Consider the following 18,871-nt stretch of genomic DNA (forward strand, 5'->3'; position numbering starts at 1 on the left):
CTGGGACCACAGGTGCCCGCCACAATGCCCGGCTATTTTTTGGTTGCAGCCGTCATTGTTGTTTGGCGGGCCCGGGCTGGATTCGAACCCACCACCTTGGGTGTACGTGGCTGGCGCCTTAGCCACTTGAGCCATAGGCGCCGAGCCGAAATATAAGCTTCTTAAGGGATTTTTATCTTGGCACATAGTATATCCTCAACAAATATCTATTGAATGAATTCTGTGTGCTCTTAGGAAATATTTAACTTACAGCATACACTAAATGGCCAATTCTTTTCTTCTCCTTTCCTCCCCTTCCCTTTCCTCTCCTTCTTTTTTTTTTTGAGACAGCGTCTCACTCTGTCCCCCTGAGTGCCATGGCATCATCCTAGCTCACAGCAATGTTAAACTCTTGGGCTCAAGTGATTCTCTTGCTTCAGCCTCTTAAGTAGCTGGGACCACAGGTGTCTTCCACAACCCTGGCCAATTTTTCTATTTTTAGTAGAGACAGGGTCTCACTCTTGTTCAGGCTGGTCTCTAACTCCTGAGCTCAAGAAATCCACCTGTCTGGGCCTCCCAGAGTGCTGGGATTATAGGCGTGAGCCACTGTGCTCAGCCCAGCCTGGCAAATTATTTTCCTTAGGAATCAGAAAATAAGACCATCTAGGCTTTTAATAGCTAATATTTACATAGCACTACAGTGCTAAATACTTCACTTCCTTATAGCAACTCATTTAATCTCTACCATGGTCCTTGAGTTTTGCCCATTGTCTAATGAGGAAACTGAGGTCCTGTGGAGTTAAGTAACTTGCCCTGGGCCTTACAGTAATGGACTAGCAGAACTGGGATTTGAACCTTGATAGACTGGGGTGAGCTGGACCCCTGAACTGATAATGCTAATCTGAAATGTAAGGTCTGAAAAGTTTTCTGTGTTCATGGTAATTCTAGGAGTTCTAAAATGGCTTATCCTAAAAAATATTTCTTTTTGCTTTTGAATTTAGGATGACCACATATAAAATAAAACGGTTTGAGAAAGTCTTCAGTTCTGAAAGGCTGTTTTCATGGAAAGGAATTAAGTGAGTATTACTAATTTATAAGTAAATTCTTGTAAATTTACAAGTAAATTCTTATGAAGATCTTTAGTCCTTAGAAACTTTGTTTTTTGAAAGTGGCTGGGTGTCTCTGTGTTTTCCCCAGGGATGATGTCATTCCTGTCTGCAAGGTCTCTGGCTGGTGTATGCTTCATCAGACACTTTATATAAAGTTTTTTTTTAATTTGATAGGAATTTACTTATTTCACTCCGCAGAGGCTGTCCTGTAGTCACGGTGTCCTTAGACATGGTGGCAGGTGTGCCTGGGTGTGTCTGCAGCTCTGTGCCCACCCTGTCCCATCTACCCTGACCCGTAGTGCCATGCCCTCTGCTCGCCTGCTTCAGTGCCCATCTCTGTAGGACACAGGGCATGGAGACCAAGTGGGAGGGGATGCTTTTTCTGTTCCTCTGCCCTTCCTGTGGCTGCCTGGCTTGTAGGGCTGGCCAGACAGGTCATCTCGGTCTTGTGAGTTCTCCACAAATGCTTTCCTTTCCTCCTTCTGCCTGAGGGCTCCTTCCCTGAGTCTGACAGAGACAGGATGCAATCTGAGGTATCTCCCTCTATTCATAGTGTTCCAGAAACTTTGTAAACGCTCTTTTCATGTTTCAGAGCACTTGCTAACTCAGCTCCTGGTCTCTAAAACTAGTTAAACTTCATTGACAGGGAGCGTCTTTGTGCCAGGGTGGGATGGACACAGGAAATGAAAGTATGGTTAGTGGGAGTGTACAAAAAATACAATAAGGAAAGGTGGTTACAAAGGTTAACCATAATTGACTTTGTAATTATCCTAGTTTGGGATTATCCACACCCATTTAGCTTAATCAGCACCCCAAGTGTTCTTATGTAACCACAGTCCTCTGTGCCTTACTCTCCATGTTAAGATAATGGATAGTCTAACATTATGAGTCCTTTCTGGTAGCAGGCTCTGCTCTAAACAGCTGCTGGGCCATTTCATGTACTCTCCACAGCCACTGCTGGGCTGGCTGCTGCTCTCCTGCCCCTCTGCTGCCACAGGTGAGGCTGGCAGCTGTGTGCTCAGAGGTGGTCAGACCCCAGAGCTTCTGCACCCTGGGATTTCTCATAGGTTTGAGAGAAACAAAGTGAGACTGTGCTATTTTTCTTAAAATACTTAAGAATAGTTAGTCTAGCTGGAATTTAAAGCAGTTCTGGCCTTGTTTCTTCACACTGGGAAACTTCCTTTCACGGGTATCTGAGGAAAGGAAACACATATCCCAAGTGGCCCTGACTGTCCTCCATCTGCCTCAGTTTCGTGATGATTAACAGTGTGGCGCTGGAAGGGGACCGTTGCACCCTCTGTTCCAAAGCAGAAGCAGAGCTCATTGCAATTTCCCACAGACTGAACTGCTCTCGGGAGGTAGGCATCGCTGGGACAGGTGCCTCTGTCCCCGGGTCCCTGTGCTCATCACCGTCCCCACCCCTGCTGGTGTCTGATGGGTGTCAGGGGCATGGGATTAACCCCTGACCTTTCCCAGCAGGATCCTGCTTCCCACCAGTGTGGAGAGGGGCAGCCACTCCCTGTGTCTGCACCTGTCCTCCTGCAGGTGAGTAGGGGGAGGAGCGCCACATGCAGGGCAGCCTGAAGTCTCTCCTACTGACTCCTTTTTACACCCTGGACAGCATTACCCACTTTACCGGAGAAGTGATGAGAACTGTTCTGGGGAAGATGCTGCCCCCCTAGAGGAAAGGAACATCCCGTTTCAGGAGAGATATGACGTGCTTTCTCGAGAGGCTTCACAAAAGGTTTGCCAGCTGGGTACCACCAGGATGTGAGTGTCACAGTGTGACTCTCACATTTTAAGGAGCAGCACCCCCAGGATGCAGCAGGTGTTTGCAAGGATAGGAAGGCGGCACCCCAGTCAGCCCCTGAGGGGGGGTGGAGGGTGAGGTTTACATATTAACTCATGCTCTCATTTAATATTTTTTCTCTCCAATAAATCTACTTCTGTTTCCTAATTTTAAGTCAATAATATGCTTAGCTATTCTTTGTATTCAAAATTTGTTTTTCACCAACCTAAATGTATTTGGAAATGTGAATGGATCTTAAGAGCCCAATCTTTAGGGACTTAATTAAAAGGTGCTTTCTTATATATATTTATATAATATATATTACACTTACATATAATAAAATATATATCTGTGGAATATATTTATAAAATACATGCATACAAATATTTATAATATAAAATGTAATAAAAATATATAAAATCTGAGCTGAGAAGAGCTCTCTGAGAGGCTTACCTCACCTTTGGTTTAGTATAAACAAAGTAAAAGGCTTATTTTGTTTCGTTTTGAGACAGAGTCTCACTTTATCACCCTTGGTAGAGTACTGTGGCTTAACAGCTTATAGCAACCTCAAACTCTTGGCTCAAAGTGATTTTCTTGTCTCAGCCTCCCTGGTAGCTGGGACTACAGGCACTGGCCACAATGCCCAGCTTTTTTTTTTTTTTTTAAATGTGGTCTCACTCTTGTTCAGGCTAGTCTCAAACTCCTGAGCTCAGGCAGTCCTCCCGCTTGGGCCTCCCAGAGTGTTGGGATTACAGCATGAGCCACCATGCCTGGCCTAAAAGGATTTTTAAGGGAAAAAGTAAACTGCTCATACAAAAGAAGGATTTAGGGTTTAATTTACTGAAATAAGCAGTGAAGGTGTCACCTTGCTGAACCAGTGCTAATGGCCTGCCTTGTTGTCCCTTTTGATCAGCTGCTGTGGTGGCTTCGGCCACGCCTGGTCCTGAGTGGCCACACACACAATAGCTGTGAGATGCTGCATCCGGGAGGTATCCCTGAACTCAGTGTCCCGTCCTTCAGTTGGAGGAATAGAAACAACCCCAGTTTCATCATGGTAAGTGAAAGTTTATTTTTGTCCGAAAGCTTTCATATGTATGTAAGTCAATACAGCAATCAACTATTTAATGCTGCAATCAGCAAAAATATACATAAGCCATGAACACATGTCCCTCCCTGTATGCCCAGCTCCTTGCCCTCTCTAGACACCTTTCTAGGAGCAAATGAACAGAACTCTACTCCCAGCAGTGAGAGGGAGGGAGGCGGCACACCTCACAGATGGGCTTGTCTTGCAGGTAGGGGCCTGCCCAGTGTGTGTAATTTTCTAAGGAAATCACTTATTCGTTGGCTATACTTTTCTGGGTTTTCTTATTTTCCAAATGTGCTCTGGCAGAAAATGGTGCATCTTTTGCAAAGATGTTTCAATTAATGACCACTTGACAGTTCAGTGCCATGGTTTCCTGCAGTGTTCTCTTATCAGGTAGTTTTGCCCATAAAAGGTGGGGACATAATGTTTTCAAGTTGAAAGTAGATGAATACATTTGCACTGTCATTCCACATAACAAAAATGTCTACGAAGAAAAGCCCATGGGGTTAGTGTCCAGTGGCATAAAGACTCCCGCACTCCTCGTCCTCACTGACTAATGCCCCTCGGTCTCCATGGTGCCTCTCTGCCTGGGGTCACGCATCCCCTCCCAATATCTGATGGAACCCACTGGGCCAGAGGCTGGTTTCAACAGAGGCCAGTGTCCCAGAGCAGCTCCAGCCAAGCATACTCGGGCCTCAGAGTGTCTGCACTGTGAGCTGTGCCCAGTACAGGTGGAGGGTCTCAGGTGAAGAGGGCTATTTACCTCACCCGATGGAACCCGAGAAGGTGGCCTTTCCTCTTTGTTCTGGGTCAGACTGTCATGTCAGGTCACATGCGGTGTGGTCACTGCAGCATGATGTCCCCTTGTCATTCCAGGGCAGCATAACGTCCACAGGACACGCTCTCTCCAAGTGCAACCTCCCTCGAGAGGACACGGTTCTGACCACCTACTGCGGAGCAGCAGGGTTCTTTGCTGTGCTCATATTAGCTCACTTTGAGCTTTTAGCCTCACCTTTTTTTTTTGGTTGGAACCTGCTCAGAAAGCCTAGGACGATGTGAAGAGCAGGTGACATCTGCACTTAGGAATAAATATCCAAGCCCAAGAAGTGGAAGTTCAGGCAGAGCTTGAAGAGTGGAATGGAGAACCAGACCATGGTGGGCGTCTCACTTCACACCACAGAGACTCTAAATCACAGATGTGAGTTACTGCAGAATAAATAGCTGATCGCACTGTTCTCATGCTATAAAAGTGGAATGTATACTCTACAACAATCAGTTTTCTCATTTTTATCCAATATATGGATTATCAAAGGTTGCATCTGTACAGTGTGAGAATGCTATCAGTGCCACCACTCGCATGCATGGCACAGTCCTGGCTTCCCCAGGCGTGGGCATGTGGTTTGCTTCTGTCCACCTGTGTGGGGATTCTCAGATCCCTGTGTCATATAAAGTGTACCCTTAAAAGTATAGGTGTGATGTGCAGGAACACACCATTTTCACAGATTCTTTTTCATCTATGCTAGATTAATGGAATCAGATTTTTGGATTAGTATATTTTCTCTCCAGGAGACCAAGTTGTTGAATTTTTTTTTTTTTTTTGAGACAGAGCCGCAAGCTGTCTCCCTGGGCAGAGTGCCGTGGCATTATAGCTCACAGCAACCTCCAACTCCTGGGCTCCAGTGAGTCTCCTGCCTCCGCCTCCCAAGTAGCTGGGACCACAGGCGCCCGCCACAACGCCTGGCTATTTTTTGGTTGCAGCCGTCATTGTTGTTTGGTGGGTCCGGGCTGGGGATTTGAACCTGCCACCTTAGGTGTACGTGGCTGGCGCCTTAGCCGGTTGAGCTATAGGCGCCGAGCCAAGTTGTTGAATTTTAATGCCTTCAATGATGAAAAGAAACTTAAAAAGTGAAGTAGGACATAGCTTTTGGTATTTGAAAATACACGTTTGATAATTTTAAGCCAGATAAAATGTCTTGGGGCTGGGTGAGGTGGCTCATACTTATAATCCCAGCACTCTGGGAGGCTGAGGTGGGTGGATTGCCTGAGCTCACAAGTTTGAGACCAGCCTGAGCAAGAGTGAGACCCTGTCTCTAAAAATAGCTGGGGTGCTGTGGCAGTTGCCTGTATTCCCAGCTACTGGGGAGGCTGAGGTAAGAGAATCGCTTGAGTTGGAGAGTTTGAGATTGCTGTGAACTATGACACCACAGCACTCTGCTGAGGACAACAGAGCAGGACTCTGTCTCAAAAAGTCTTCTGTTTCTTTTCTAACAGTTTGGCTGATATTTTGAATCAAACTTTTAGATAGGGCATTTAGAGGGGAATTGCTAAGTAATCTGATGCATAGCAATATGCTTCACTTTTTCTTTGTGGGAATATACCTCACCTCTCCAGTTTTCTTCTTGTTTTAACTTGAAAGTCCAAGGGAAACTGAAAATAATTTCCATTTTATGTCTCAGTTCAACTGAGAGTTTCCTGAGACAGTTGATAGGAGGGGCAGGAAGATGGTGATATGAGATAAAAGGTGTTTGCTGTATTGACTGTTATATTGTCTTCCTTTTTTGAAAAAGAGCATTTTAAATCTGGATGAATACATAAAGGATTATAAAATGCTTATTTACAGAGGATACTTTAAAATAGTAAAGACTAAAGATTAAAAGGAAATTAATGAAATAATGTAGGCATTCACTTTTCTGGATTTGTATTGTTGAAGCCTTAACTTTGGACATTTTTACAGGCTATTTTGCACCTGTGTGAACTCCCCTTGCAGCCGTGGCTGCAGACAACCTGTGAAGGTAAAGTGTCCTGCTCAGCAGTCCTACTCTGTACATGCTGTTTGTGCACCGTAACGTTTGAGGTTGCACTTGCAAATTTTCAAGTGTGAGAAAAAGCCATGTATTTTGATTTTATATTTTAAGTAGAAGTTTGTAATTTTCTTCTCCAAAATACAAATGGAGATGCCATCCTTATTCTCCCAGGCCAAACACACATACATCTGGTGCCATTTTGTTTTTATCTTGCTGTCTGTTTACTTGTGTGATGGAGCCTGTGTCCAAAGCTTTGACTCAGGGAATTGCTGAGAAGTCTTTAACTAGCAAGGTAATCAAGAAAAACAGTATCTGGAGAGGAAAAAAAAAAAAAAAATCCCTGACTCCCTGAAAGAACATTAGATTTGTACTCTGACTCAGCTCAGTTTGATAGCTGAGGCTCTGAGAAGTGCAAGCAGGTGGCAGGGGCAGCTTGCCACGTCAGCAAGACATTGTTGGTAAGGTACAGATGATTAAGAAGTATAACTTATAATATTTTCTTTTAATTGGGGAGTCTTTTATAAAGTATCAACCTGATAAAATATACTAAATTCTTTTTATTTACTTTTTTTTGAAACAAGGTTTCACCCAATGCCCTGGGTAGAGTGCTACCTCAAACTCCTGGGCTCAAGCAATCCTTCTGCCTCAGCCTCCAGAGAAGCTGGGACTACAGGTACCCGCCACAACACCCAGCTAGTTTTTCTATTTTTAGTAGAGATGGGGTCTCACTCTTGCTCAGGCTGGTCTCAAACTCCTCTACTCAGGCAGTCCTCCTGCATCAGCCACCCAGAGTGCCAGGATTGCAAGGATCACTGTGACTGACCTAAAACACACTGAGTTCTGCAGATGTCATTCCTTTTCTTTCATAGAGTAAGAGGCAGGAAATGTTTGCATTAAGCTACTTAGCACAATAAAACACAGTTCTTATATAGGTATAGCTATGATCAAGGCACAAAGATCTACAGGATTTTTCCTTAGTAGTTATATAAAAGAATTTACATTTTGTGTTCTATACAGTAAAATAAACCAGCAATGAAACAACAGCACAGAATCTAGGAAAGAAGCGTATGCCCATGGTGTGGGGCAAGTTTAGAGAACCAGTTTTGGACAAGCCAAATTTTGCAGTGGTGACTGTGACAGATTTTCCCTATAAATGCAGAAGGTTCAAAGTAATTCTAATTCAAATGCCTGAGGCTAGCACCGACTCTGAACACAACCCCAAAAGGGTCTCTTGTCATGTCGGTTGGGGTCTATTCTAAGTCCTGGGCCTGGCAGACAAGGGATAGTCACTTGCTAGCCCCAGGCCTGCTGCCTCAAATGCCCGAAGTCATGCGAGGAGCATGGAAGAAGCGCTTGTCTTGTCTGCTGAGTTCTCTGCAATGACTCAGTGAATGAGTGAGCGAAGAGGGGCCCACAGGGACTTCGCTGCAGTGCCACCGAGCAGGGTGGTGGCAGGGAGCCTATGGTCAAAGAAAACAGGTGACAGACCAGACCTGGGGTGGGCAGAGGTCACCGAGGTGCGGTGGTCACGGCAGGCAGACACAGTAGGACAAAGAAATAGAAATTTACCATCCTGCTGGTTTGGACAAGTGGACATGGGGTGCAGACACGGGGTGCAGACACAGGTGGGGACAGGGGGCACAGACACAGGGTAGACATGGGCAGCGGGTGGGCCTCACAGCAGCTCATACTGCTTGAGATGCATCCGCTGGATGATGTCGCGGCAGTCGTTGAATACCCGGCGGATATTCTCCGTGTCCACGGCGCAGGTAAAGTGGGGGTAGCAGTAGTGTTTGCCGTCACCCGTGGCTGTGCTGATCCTCTGCAAGAGAGACCATTTGCTAGGCCCGCGGCCACCCACCTGGGGGAAGGCTGGGGTGACAGCAGGGCTGGACTCCCAGGTGCTCTGTCCATCCACCAGCTTCCCAGGGAGCTCCCAGCTGCTGGAACTAGATACCAGCACTGTGCAGGGGCCCAGACAGCCTCCAGCTGACTCCAGTCCACAGGGGCCTATCTCTGAGCATGGCCAGGGCAGAGACAGCCACCGGAGTAGTAGTCAGGAGACGGTCTGGGCTGCAGCAGTGGGACAGAACTCTGTCAGCATGGCAGCTGACCCAGGGGCTGATCTCCATTTAGTTTTAATTAATGTAACATTCACACGTGACCAGTGGTTCTGTATCAGACGGAGCCTCTGTCAACTTGGCTTCCAGGTGAACTTCAGCCTGTACTAAAAAGGGGTCACCTGGTGAGCCAGGAGCACCTAAGGGTGGTCTGGGAGGAATGTGCTCTGCTGTCACATAACTCTGGGAAATGCAGGGTTAAACATCACCAGTTATGATTTGTGAGGACGTCTCAGAGTGAGGTGCTGAGAGTCATGTTTGGAGGGGCGTTATGGGTTGGACTGTGTCCTCCACCTCAAACGCTGAAGCTCTAACCCATACCTCACTGCAGCTGCCTCTGGAGATGGGTCTTACAGACATAACTAGGGTAAAATGAGGCCCTAACCAACCTCACGAGGTCCCATGTAGGAGACCATGAGGGACGGCCATGTCAGAGCACTGAGCAGACATGGGGGCCGGCAGCATGGGGACAGCGCAACTGGGGAAGTGGAAGCTGCTCGTAGCAGGGCTCTGGGCAGCCAGCTTCTCTGAGGCAGAGGGTCCCTTTTGGAGAGTTGCATGGTGTGGGAAGGGCCCATGGAAATGCCCATCCAGACTGTGCTCCTCAGGTCTGTCCTGAGCAGGTTGGTTTTTTGTTCATTTTTAAACTTTAGGAGTAGCTTGTGTATCTCTTTAGTCCCAAGGCCCAGGTTGGGCTATCTGCCGCATGTGCCAAGTGTTTGGTCGTGCGTGAAAACCAGGCTTCCTCTGGAATGATCTGACTGCGTCCGTCTGTCTGGAGCCACCATAACTTAGGGAATGGGTGATGTAATTTGCAAACTTCAAATAGTTTAAATCTCTCCACATACCTGATTTGTCCACTGATTTTCATTTAAAATGATAGAAATACTCTTGACCAGGAAAACAGGGCAGTCCCAGGCGGTCACTCTTACGGGGTGATGTTCAAGGTAAACAGAATCTCCAGTGGGCCTGTGACCTGTTAGGCAGGCGCCAGGCAGACACAGCACTGACCGGAGCACCCAGAGGCAGGGTGACTACACAGCTACTGCCTACTGGGACAGTGCATCTGTAGCCTCTGCCCAGGAGGGTGCGGAGGCAGCTGTTCAGCTGGAGGGACAAGAGTGTTTAGGGTAACTGGTAGGACACTGGCTGACCATGTGGCTGTTCCTGGTCCTGGCCTCTCTGGTTCTAGGTTCCTTCTGCCTCAGGAGAAGGCTTTTCGTTCACCCCACCCTGCCCCGAAGGCAGAGGCCTTGTCTGGGAGGGCTGGTGATTAGTCCCTCCTGGAGCAGTGACAGTACCATGCACTAAGTGTTCACAGACAGAGCAAGTGGCCTGTTCTCACTGAGCCCACACCCTGCCCTGTCCAAACTCACTGTCCTACCCTTCTCTTTCTTTTTTTTTTGAGATGGAGCCTCAAGCTATCCCCCTGGGTAGAGTGCCACGGCATCACGCTCACAGCAACCTCCAACTCCTGGGCTCAAGCGAGTCTCCTGCCTCAGCCTCCCAAGTAGCTGGGACCACAGGCACCTGCCACAACGCCTGGCCATTTTTTGGTTGTAGCCATCATTGTTGTTTGGCGGGCCCGGGCTGGGGATTTGAACCCGCCACCTTAGGTGTATGTGGCTGGCGCCTTAGCCGCTTGAGCCACAGGCGTCGAGCCTGTCCTACCCTTCTCAAAGGATACTACCCTCCCTGTGCCTGCCTCTCCATCAATGACTTTTACCCCCCCCTTCTCCTGGGGCCCTGCAGTCCAGAGTTGCTGTTTCACTGATGCTGCTCCCAGGTACTGATGAGGAACCAAGTCTGCTTTGCTTCCAGCTTGGGACTCCTCACTGCCCCAGGTAAATTCTATAGTTCAATGTGGAAGTAAAAAGCTTCCACGCTTCTCCCTGATTTAGAAACTGCATAAAAGCCAGGTTTTGCCCACTTTTAGAATAAAAAGTTTGTCCAAGGCCTGCCCACTGATTTTGGGGGAGGGTGTAAAGACCTTTCTTCTTTTTTTTGAGACAGAGTCTCACTATGTCACCCTCAGTAGAGTGCTGTGGCGTCATAGCTCACAGCAACCCCAAACTCTTGGGCTTAAGCAATTCTTTTGCCTCAGCCTCCCAAATAGCTGGGACTATAGGTGCCTGCCACAACCCCCGGCTACTTTTTGTTACAGTTGTCACTGTTGTTTTAGCAGGTCAGGTTCGAACCTGCCAGCCTCAGTGTATGGGGCTGGCATTATAACCACTGTGCTTCAGGCACCAAGCCTCTTTTTTTCTTTTTGGAGATGAAGTCTTGCTCTGTCACACTAGCTAAAACACTATGGCATCATCACAGCTCACTGCAACCTCAAACTTGTGGGTCAAGTGATCCTCACCTCATTCTCTCATGTGGCTGGAAAGGCAGGTGACTAGCTAACTTTGCTATGTTTTTAGAGATGGAGTCTCACTCTGGCTCAGACTGATCTGTACATACCTTTCTAATCTTCATCTAAATGCTCAACCTCTGCATGCTTAACTACCTGTTGGTTCTCCTGAGAAGAGCATTTTATGGAACATTTTATATTTTATGTCTTAAAAGATGTTCCTCAAGAAAAGGACTGCTTTCCTACCAAATTCTGTCAGTAGAGAGCCCTGCAGTGCTTATCAGCAAACAAAGATTTTGCAGGGCAAAATCTTTTCTGATAGCAGAAAAACCGTGTCACACATGTCCCAAATCTCAGCTGTGGAAGCCTCAGTACCAGCTGCTTACTTACTGGGAACTCTTGCTCTTCAGAACTCACTCTGCCAACTAGATGTTTTACCATCCTTACTTTCGAACTCAAGAGGCAACCCCCATGGGTAGCTGGAAGAGGGCAGAGAAAGCCCAGACGGGTCTGAGCCCCCAGAAAGGACTCACAGTGTGGACCATTCCTGGGGCTGCCCAGGCTGAGATTCCCCACCTCTCCAGAAGTCAGTGGTCCTTTGATAAATGTTACATGCATAGGAAGGTCTTGGCACTTTACTAATTCCAAGATGGTATGGTAAAAACTCACATCCACTACTCTCTGTTGGAAACAAAAATAGGTAAACGGGGCAACTGTGACAAAAATCCTGCCAAGTGGCTGATTTGTGTATACTTCCTTTACTTTGCATGGAAGTTTGAAATGAGCTCAAAATAACCGCTGAAGGAAAATAAAGGAAAATGTCAGAATTTCAGCATGTCTATTTTCATGTTAACTTTTAGCCTGTCACTGCTTTTGGGTATAGAAAGTGTGTTTTATACTTGTTGAAGGACTCTGTCATTTTGGAAACTAGAACAAGGGAACTAGCCCACCTGAGTGCATTCCTGGGGGCTGTGTGACCATGGGTGAGAAATCTAACCACTCTGAAGTCAAAGTACCAGACCTCCTCTCATTGCTCATACTTTCAGAGAAGATGAAATGAGATCATGAAAGGGTAAGTAATCTGCAAATTGCAAAGAATAATACAACTCTAAGGGGTAGGAAAACAACTGCTCACCAAGAACAGGTCCCGGATAAAGAACTTGGCTCTTGTGACTTTGGGATCTTCTCCTGCATCTGGAGTTGCTGTGGAAATTACAAATTTTATTTAAGCAACATGGACCATACAACTCCATGGAGACATAGAAGGACTTACAAAGTTGGGCTGCTGTAATGAAAATGTAATTTTTATTCCCTTCTTTTTCTCCTAAATCATTTAAATTTTAATAGTTACAGTAGGGATGGAGCTTTTCGTTGGTGGTGCTAAGGTCTGAATGTTCGTGTCCCTCCAAAACTCAGTGCAGTAGTGTTCCTAGGAGGAGGACTCTCAGAGGGTTCAGCTCTTGAGGGTGGCTGGATCATGTGAACCCAGTGGTCAGAGTGTGGGCTGAGAATGCAGGCTGCAAGGACTGCCCAGCCCTCAGAGTCTTAACACATCACGTTGTCTCTCTCAGCCTTGGTTTCCACAGGAAAGAATAGAAGCTCCACATAGGGGCACTGTGAGGGTGAAGTTGGGTCTTTCCGTCACAACAGACCACACTGAGGGTACCAGAGAGGAGAACGTGCCCAGGAGCACTCAGGCTCCAATACCCTTCGTCTCACCTGCTGGAGTGGAGTCCCCACCTGACCTGTCGCCCTGGGGGGGAGTCTGTCCTCCACAGGACACCACAATACTCCAATACTTCAGGACAGGGCAGTGGAAGAGTGAATTGACTTAAATTAATTAGATTTCTTAGATCAATCAGAAGTGTTTAAAGTTATAGGATTTTTGAATAATCAGCTAATTCTATTCCTTGATTGTGAGCACTGTGCTTTGAACATCTTACCATCTTCAGGAACAGTGTAATTTGCATACTCTGGGAAGTAGTCTTCAATTTTTGATTTCCCTGCCAAGACTTTTTCTGCTAGCATATCCTGTTTGTTCAAGAACAAGATGATAGAAATTGTCCGTAACCACCTAAAAAGGGGAAATAAACATACAAATTTCACATACACGAGTAATATACTTCTAACATACAAGTTGCTAAGTTAACACTACCATCTTCCTAAAAATACATAGGCTCTAGAATCATTTGGTACACCAACATGCTAAGCCCACCTATAAACAATGATAAATACAGACCCAACCAGAAAATCCAAAATTGAAATGCTCCCAAATCTAAAACTTTTTTGTGCACTGAGATGATGCTGAAAGGCGATCCTTATTGGGTAATTTCACAATTTAGATTTTTAGGGTAGGGATGCTAAACCAGTAAACATAATGGAAATATTCTATTATCTGAAAAAATCCAAAATCCAAAATACTTTGGGTCCCAAGTGTTTTTGATAAGAGATACTCAAGCTGTAGTTAATTTAGCAGTCTGTCACTTTCTGATTTGCTCGGGATATAAATTTACTAATATCAAAGCTAAGATTTACCTATGTAATTAATACACTTGGGGCTCATACAGGTGGTTCATGCCTGTAATCCTAGCACTCTGGGTGGATTAACTGAGCTCAAAGGTTCAAGACCAGCCTGAGCAAGAGCAAGACCCCATCTCTTCTAAAAATAGAAAAACAGGCAAGAGGATCGATTGAGTCCAAGAGTTGGAGGTTGCTATGAGCTATGACACCATGGCACTCTACCCAGAGTGACAGCTTGAGACTGTCTCAAAAGAAAAAAATACACTTGGATTTTTGTGGTGTAAATTAACCGATAACATGTCAGACAACACTCTAGATGAAGTTATAAAGTGTTAACAACAGAGCAATGCATGACTCAACTAACAGCTAATAACACAGCTTAATTAGCTCTGTGCTTCTTCTAAACCACTTCCTAGCTCTGAGCTGGGCACTTGGTTCTTCTGCCTTTCTCTTTTCTTTGAACAGGTCTAAGGTTCTCCAAATTTGAAGCATGCTATTAATCAGATGTAGATTCACTGCACTTTGTTTGACAAGCTAAAAGAAGCTGGCTCAGGTACCATGAATGGGAGGTATGAAAGGTTTCTGTTCTCACGGTTCATGAAACTGGAGCTAGGAAGTGGTTTAGAACGAGCACTGTGCTTGTCAGCAGAGCCTGTGGGTGTCTCATACTTCAATGGAATCAAGCTGACTGACTATAGGGATCTTAATATAAATTAAAAATACAATCCATTTTCCTCTTAAATGGAATTAAGTTTTACTATTTCTTATTGTTCTGAAATATATAGTCTTTGCAAAAACAAATTGTCCATTATAGAAAAACATATAGAAAAAAAATCAAATGTCATTACACTCAGAGACTTACTAGAATTGTTACACTTTTATGCTAGGCTTTCTTTTATCCTATCCCATATTTATAAAAATAAAATCATGATTTTTTTTTTTTTTTTGAGATAGGATCTCACTCTGTCAACCAGACTAGAGTGCAATGGTACAATCCTAGGTCATTACAGCCTCGAATTTCCAGGCTCAGTGATCCTCCTGACTTAGCCTCACAAATAGCTAGGACCATATGTGCAGATCACCATGCCTGGCTAATTTTGTCTATTTTTTGTAGAGAAAGAGTCTTGCTATATTGCCCAGGCTGGTCTTGAACTCCTGGCCTCAAGTGATCCTTCCATCTCTACCTCCCAACGTGCCAGGATCACAGGCGTGAGGCAGTACACTCAGCCAATCATGTTTTAAAATCTGCTTTTTTTTTGTATGACAACTGTGGTCATTTTCTGTGTGTATACAAATTTATAATGGTTCCAAAGTATTCTTCTGTATGCCTGGTATTTCCGACCTTTCTTAACTGTCTGAATACTATAAAACTGAAGATGGTTGTTGAGAGAAACACTTTTCTGATAATCAAATTCTTTTGCAAGGTCAACTTATGTTTTCTATCATCCTTGGTGATGTTTCTTCCTAAATATTTCAGAAGAAACCTGATTTTAGCTCTGTGTGTATAGACTGTGGTATCTGCTTGATACTCATTTCTTAGTCTCTTCTGCCATTGCAGTGCTGGAGTGATCAATGCTGATCACACATGATCTGGTGGTGATTTTGAGCTGTGAGGGATTTTAGAAGTCTTCTAGTTGTTAGTGGCTATTCTAAAGTGGCTCTTCCTAAAATCAGACAAAACCAACTTTGAACTGTACATACAATCATCCCTTGGTGTCCATGGTGATTGGGTTCTAGAGTTCCCTGTGGACCCCAAAAGCTGAGGATGTTGAAATCCCTGACATAAAATGCTGCAATATTTGCATGCAATGTACACATATCCTCTACTATACTTTAAATCATCTCTAGATGATTTATAATACCTCATACAATGTGACTAGTTAAAATTATTTTTTATTTGTACCTCTAGGTAGAGTGCTGTGGCATCACAGCTCACAGCAACCTCAAACTCTTGAGCTTAACTGATTCTCTTGCCTCAGCCTCCCAAGTAGCTGGGACCACAGATGCCTGCCACAATGCCTGGCTATTTTTTTTTTTTTTTTTTGGTTATTATTGCCATTGTCATTTTAGCAGGCCCTGGCTGGGTTTGAACCCACCAGCCCTGGTACATGTGGCTGGCACCCTAACCATTGAACATGGGCGCCGAGCCCAGCTGTGGGTATTTTTAATAAAAGGAAATTTGCAATCCAATTTGTTATTTTTATAACCTGTTGTTCCAGATGCTTTCAAAAAGGTCCAGGGATTCCCTCAGTCTGTTGGTATTGTTATCCTCCCGAATCACCATGTTGTAGCTGCTGCAGGCCGCAACGTAAATGATGGCAGTGACATCTTAGTGGCAGGAAAGAGAACGAGGGACACCTTAATTAGACACAGTCATGGTGTGGTCATAGTACACACCCAGCATGGAATGACTTGACCCTGCACCACATGTGGGTGCAGCTGGTTGTTCAGTAACGAGGAGGAACCTCCCAAGAAGAGAAATGTTAATTTGGGCTACTTATGTTCTTTAGTTATGAGATTAACATCTAAGCAGGAAGGGTAATAATCTAAAAAATGCTATGCTTTAGGTACTAGTTAGGTTAGAAATTGTCTAATTAAAAACAGGTAAACAGTGGCAGTAGGAGCGAGTGCTGGAATTCACTCCCACTTTCCCGAGGGAGCGTGAGTCACCGTTAAAGCACTGGATCCATTTCCTCCTCTCGTCCCTCTGGCCGCCGACATCAAACATGCTGTGGAGAAGCAACAGGGAGATGATTAGGGCTGGGGCAGTGGTGTCTGTTTTGCTCTCCTCCTTTTGGTTCCAGCCACTCACACGTGGGTCTGAAGTGGGGCTCTAGCCACTGTCCAGCCTACACCACTGCTGGCGTGACCTAGGGCATGGGTGACTCTGCCTGTCCCTGCCTCTGTCTCTCCTCTCTTACCCCACGGTGGTTGTAGCAGTGAGCTAGCATGAATAGAGAGGATGGCAGTGTTCAGGGTCATACAGTGTGCACTTAAAAATGCCATGATGCAGCAGCTTCTGGCTTAAACCTTCTCCTTAGATAGGTCTGAGTACAAGCTAAGACCCTGCCCAGGGCAGATCCTTCTTAGGACTTGTGCCAGCTCTCAGGACGTGATGTCTTCCCTCCCTTGGAGAATGGAGAAAGGGCCCTTGCTTCCCTGCTTACATTGACACCCCTCTTGGTTACCAGCGTCCTCTGCTCAGTGCCCCATAGGGGGCCTTTATCACCTTCTGAATTCAGCTGGGACATTCGCCAGCCTCAAGCCTCTTCCGGTCTCCCAGGCTGAGGCACACCCAGCTGTCTTTGGGTTCCCCAGCCACACCTTGCAGTTCTTCATCCCCCTTCCCAGTGCCCGGTCTCAGCCTAATGCACTTCTCCCTCTGGAACAGTTTCTTTCTCTATTCACTCAAATGCCAGAACTTTCCAACTTCCTCAGGCTCTGAGATTCCTCTTTCCCTGAACCTGAGTGCACGTGCCTCAGGGCCACATACACTGTACCTGACTGTCCCGGGAAAGCCTGCTAATGACTCTACTAGATTGTCACCTGCATGCTGTGCCATTAGCACATGTAGGGCACACAGAGGTGCTGACTAGCAGAACACTTGTAAAAAAACAAAAAAACAACACAATTTAGGGTCAAACTTGATAGCCAAAAGTTCCACTGTGCCAGCAACTTGGTTAAGATGTAGGCAAAAACACAAATCCTGCCAACTCTGACTGCACTGTGCACCCCTTGCCACATGCAGAGACCAGCTGGGTTTTATCCAGGTTGTTCGTCCTGACAGTAGCACCATGAGGGGTTCTCAGGAATCCAGAAGTGGGTGCCCGTCACCTGCAGACCAGGACAGCGCTCAGCACTGTGGGAGCTTCAGGGCCGCATAGGGCTCCAGAGCTCCTGTTGCAGGGACCTCAATGTGTTGGAGCTGCTGCGACATTACCGGGTGCAGCTGCACAGTAGGTCTGTGGGGTCTGCACAGCGTCTAAGACTCAGAGGACAGCATAAGTGAAGGCACCTCTAAGGGAGGGCAAGGGTGGAAGAATGACCCTGATGGCCACCCAGCCTAGTGGGGTTGGCTGTAGGAGGAGACGCAGGGCCAGGCCGGAAGCCAATAGGGTGCATGGGAATGGCTCAGTCCCAGCTGTGCTCTGGGAAAGCCTCTTCCTTGAAGAGTAGGGTGGAATGGCTGAGCCAACACACAAGTGCCCGCAGACCCCTGCTGAGAGTCTGGGACAGTGAAGGGGCAGCAGGGCCATGGCCACAGGGATAGAAAAGACTGCACAGTGCACCAGCTTGTGAGGGGAGAATTAACTTATCACAAGGGAGAAAAATGAAGACAAAAAGAAGTTTGCCCAGTGGAGCCCATGCCTGGGCAGCCCAGGAGACCCTGCTAGAGACAACAGGAGGTCGCTGGTTCCAGCTCTCAGGCAGTGAGCGTGCGCCCAAAAGGCCACAGGCTGGAAAGATAAATTTGATGCAGCCCCCATCTAAGAAAAGGGCCATCAAATCCATGGCAGGGATGAAAACACTGTTTTCTTTCTCATTTATACTTTAAGGAAGGGGATAACAACTAACATTTCAGCCCCTGCTAGAGTTCAAATTTCATGCTGGCTACCCTCATCTGAAAGGCAGGCACTGAGACCCCACACCTGCCACCTCACAGGGCCACGCATGGCGACACTCACTGGAAGTTGACTTTGTCCACTTGGAATCGTGTCTCAAAAATCCCCGACGTTAGAACTCTGCATCTGAGGAGGTCCTGGGGCACAAGAGGGAAGCACACCAAGTCAAATTACTGTTCTCTCCACAGGGATGCCCTGGTCTAACCATAAGATCTGAAAGTTTGGCCTAGCACCACTCACACCTGTGGTTGTAGCACTCTGGGAGATTAAGCGGGAGGATGCAGTGAGCTGTTATCACACTGCTGCCTCCAGATTGGCCAAACAGCAAGACCGCATTTCTTAAAATCAAAATTTTCCAATAATGATATTTTCATTTTAAAGGAAATGATAATAATTAAAAGCTTAGACGAATATTCTCCATTTCATTCCAGAGAAAACATGGTAAATGTATTGGTTTCATCCTTAAAGTCTTTTTTTTTTTTTTTTTTTTT

The 18,871-nt window shown here is 46.0% G+C and overlaps 2 protein-coding genes across 4 annotated transcripts in view; one reads left to right on the forward strand and one right to left on the reverse strand.

Annotated features, from left to right (window-relative positions):
• Positions 1-5,227, forward strand: part of MPPE1 (metallophosphoesterase 1) — a 22,023-nt gene extending 16,796 nt beyond the window's left edge. The window contains 6 exon segments of the mRNA XM_023519471.1: positions 965-1,055; positions 2,338-2,446; positions 2,568-2,633; positions 2,710-2,832; positions 3,791-3,931; positions 4,838-5,227. Of these exon segments, the coding sequence (XP_023375239.1) occupies positions 965-1,055; positions 2,338-2,446; positions 2,568-2,633; positions 2,710-2,832; positions 3,791-3,931; positions 4,838-5,020 (713 nt within the window). The 3' untranslated portion in view covers positions 5,021-5,227.
• Positions 5,228-8,346: 3,119 nt separating this feature from the next.
• The window catches only part of GNAL (G protein subunit alpha L), a 230,983-nt gene continuing 220,458 nt past the window's right edge, over positions 8,347-18,871 (reverse strand). For all 3 annotated transcript variants that reach the window (XM_003800476.2, XM_003800475.2, XM_012811826.2), the window contains 6 exons: positions 18,444-18,517; positions 16,429-16,487; positions 15,966-16,086; positions 13,182-13,312; positions 12,374-12,441; positions 8,347-8,587 (listed from right to left, as the gene is read on the reverse strand). In XM_003800476.2, coding sequence (XP_003800524.1) covers positions 8,441-8,587; positions 12,374-12,441; positions 13,182-13,312; positions 15,966-16,086; positions 16,429-16,487; positions 18,444-18,517 — 600 coding nt within the window. In that variant the 3' untranslated portion in view covers positions 8,347-8,440. The remainder of the gene's footprint in view (positions 8,588-12,373; positions 12,442-13,181; positions 13,313-15,965; positions 16,087-16,428; positions 16,488-18,443; positions 18,518-18,871) is intronic.

Source organism: Otolemur garnettii, unplaced genomic scaffold, assembly GCF_000181295.1.
Source record: "Otolemur garnettii isolate 467f Iridium unplaced genomic scaffold, OtoGar3 scaffold00176, whole genome shotgun sequence".
In the NCBI taxonomy this organism is placed as follows: Eukaryota; Metazoa; Chordata; class Mammalia; order Primates; family Galagidae; genus Otolemur; species Otolemur garnettii.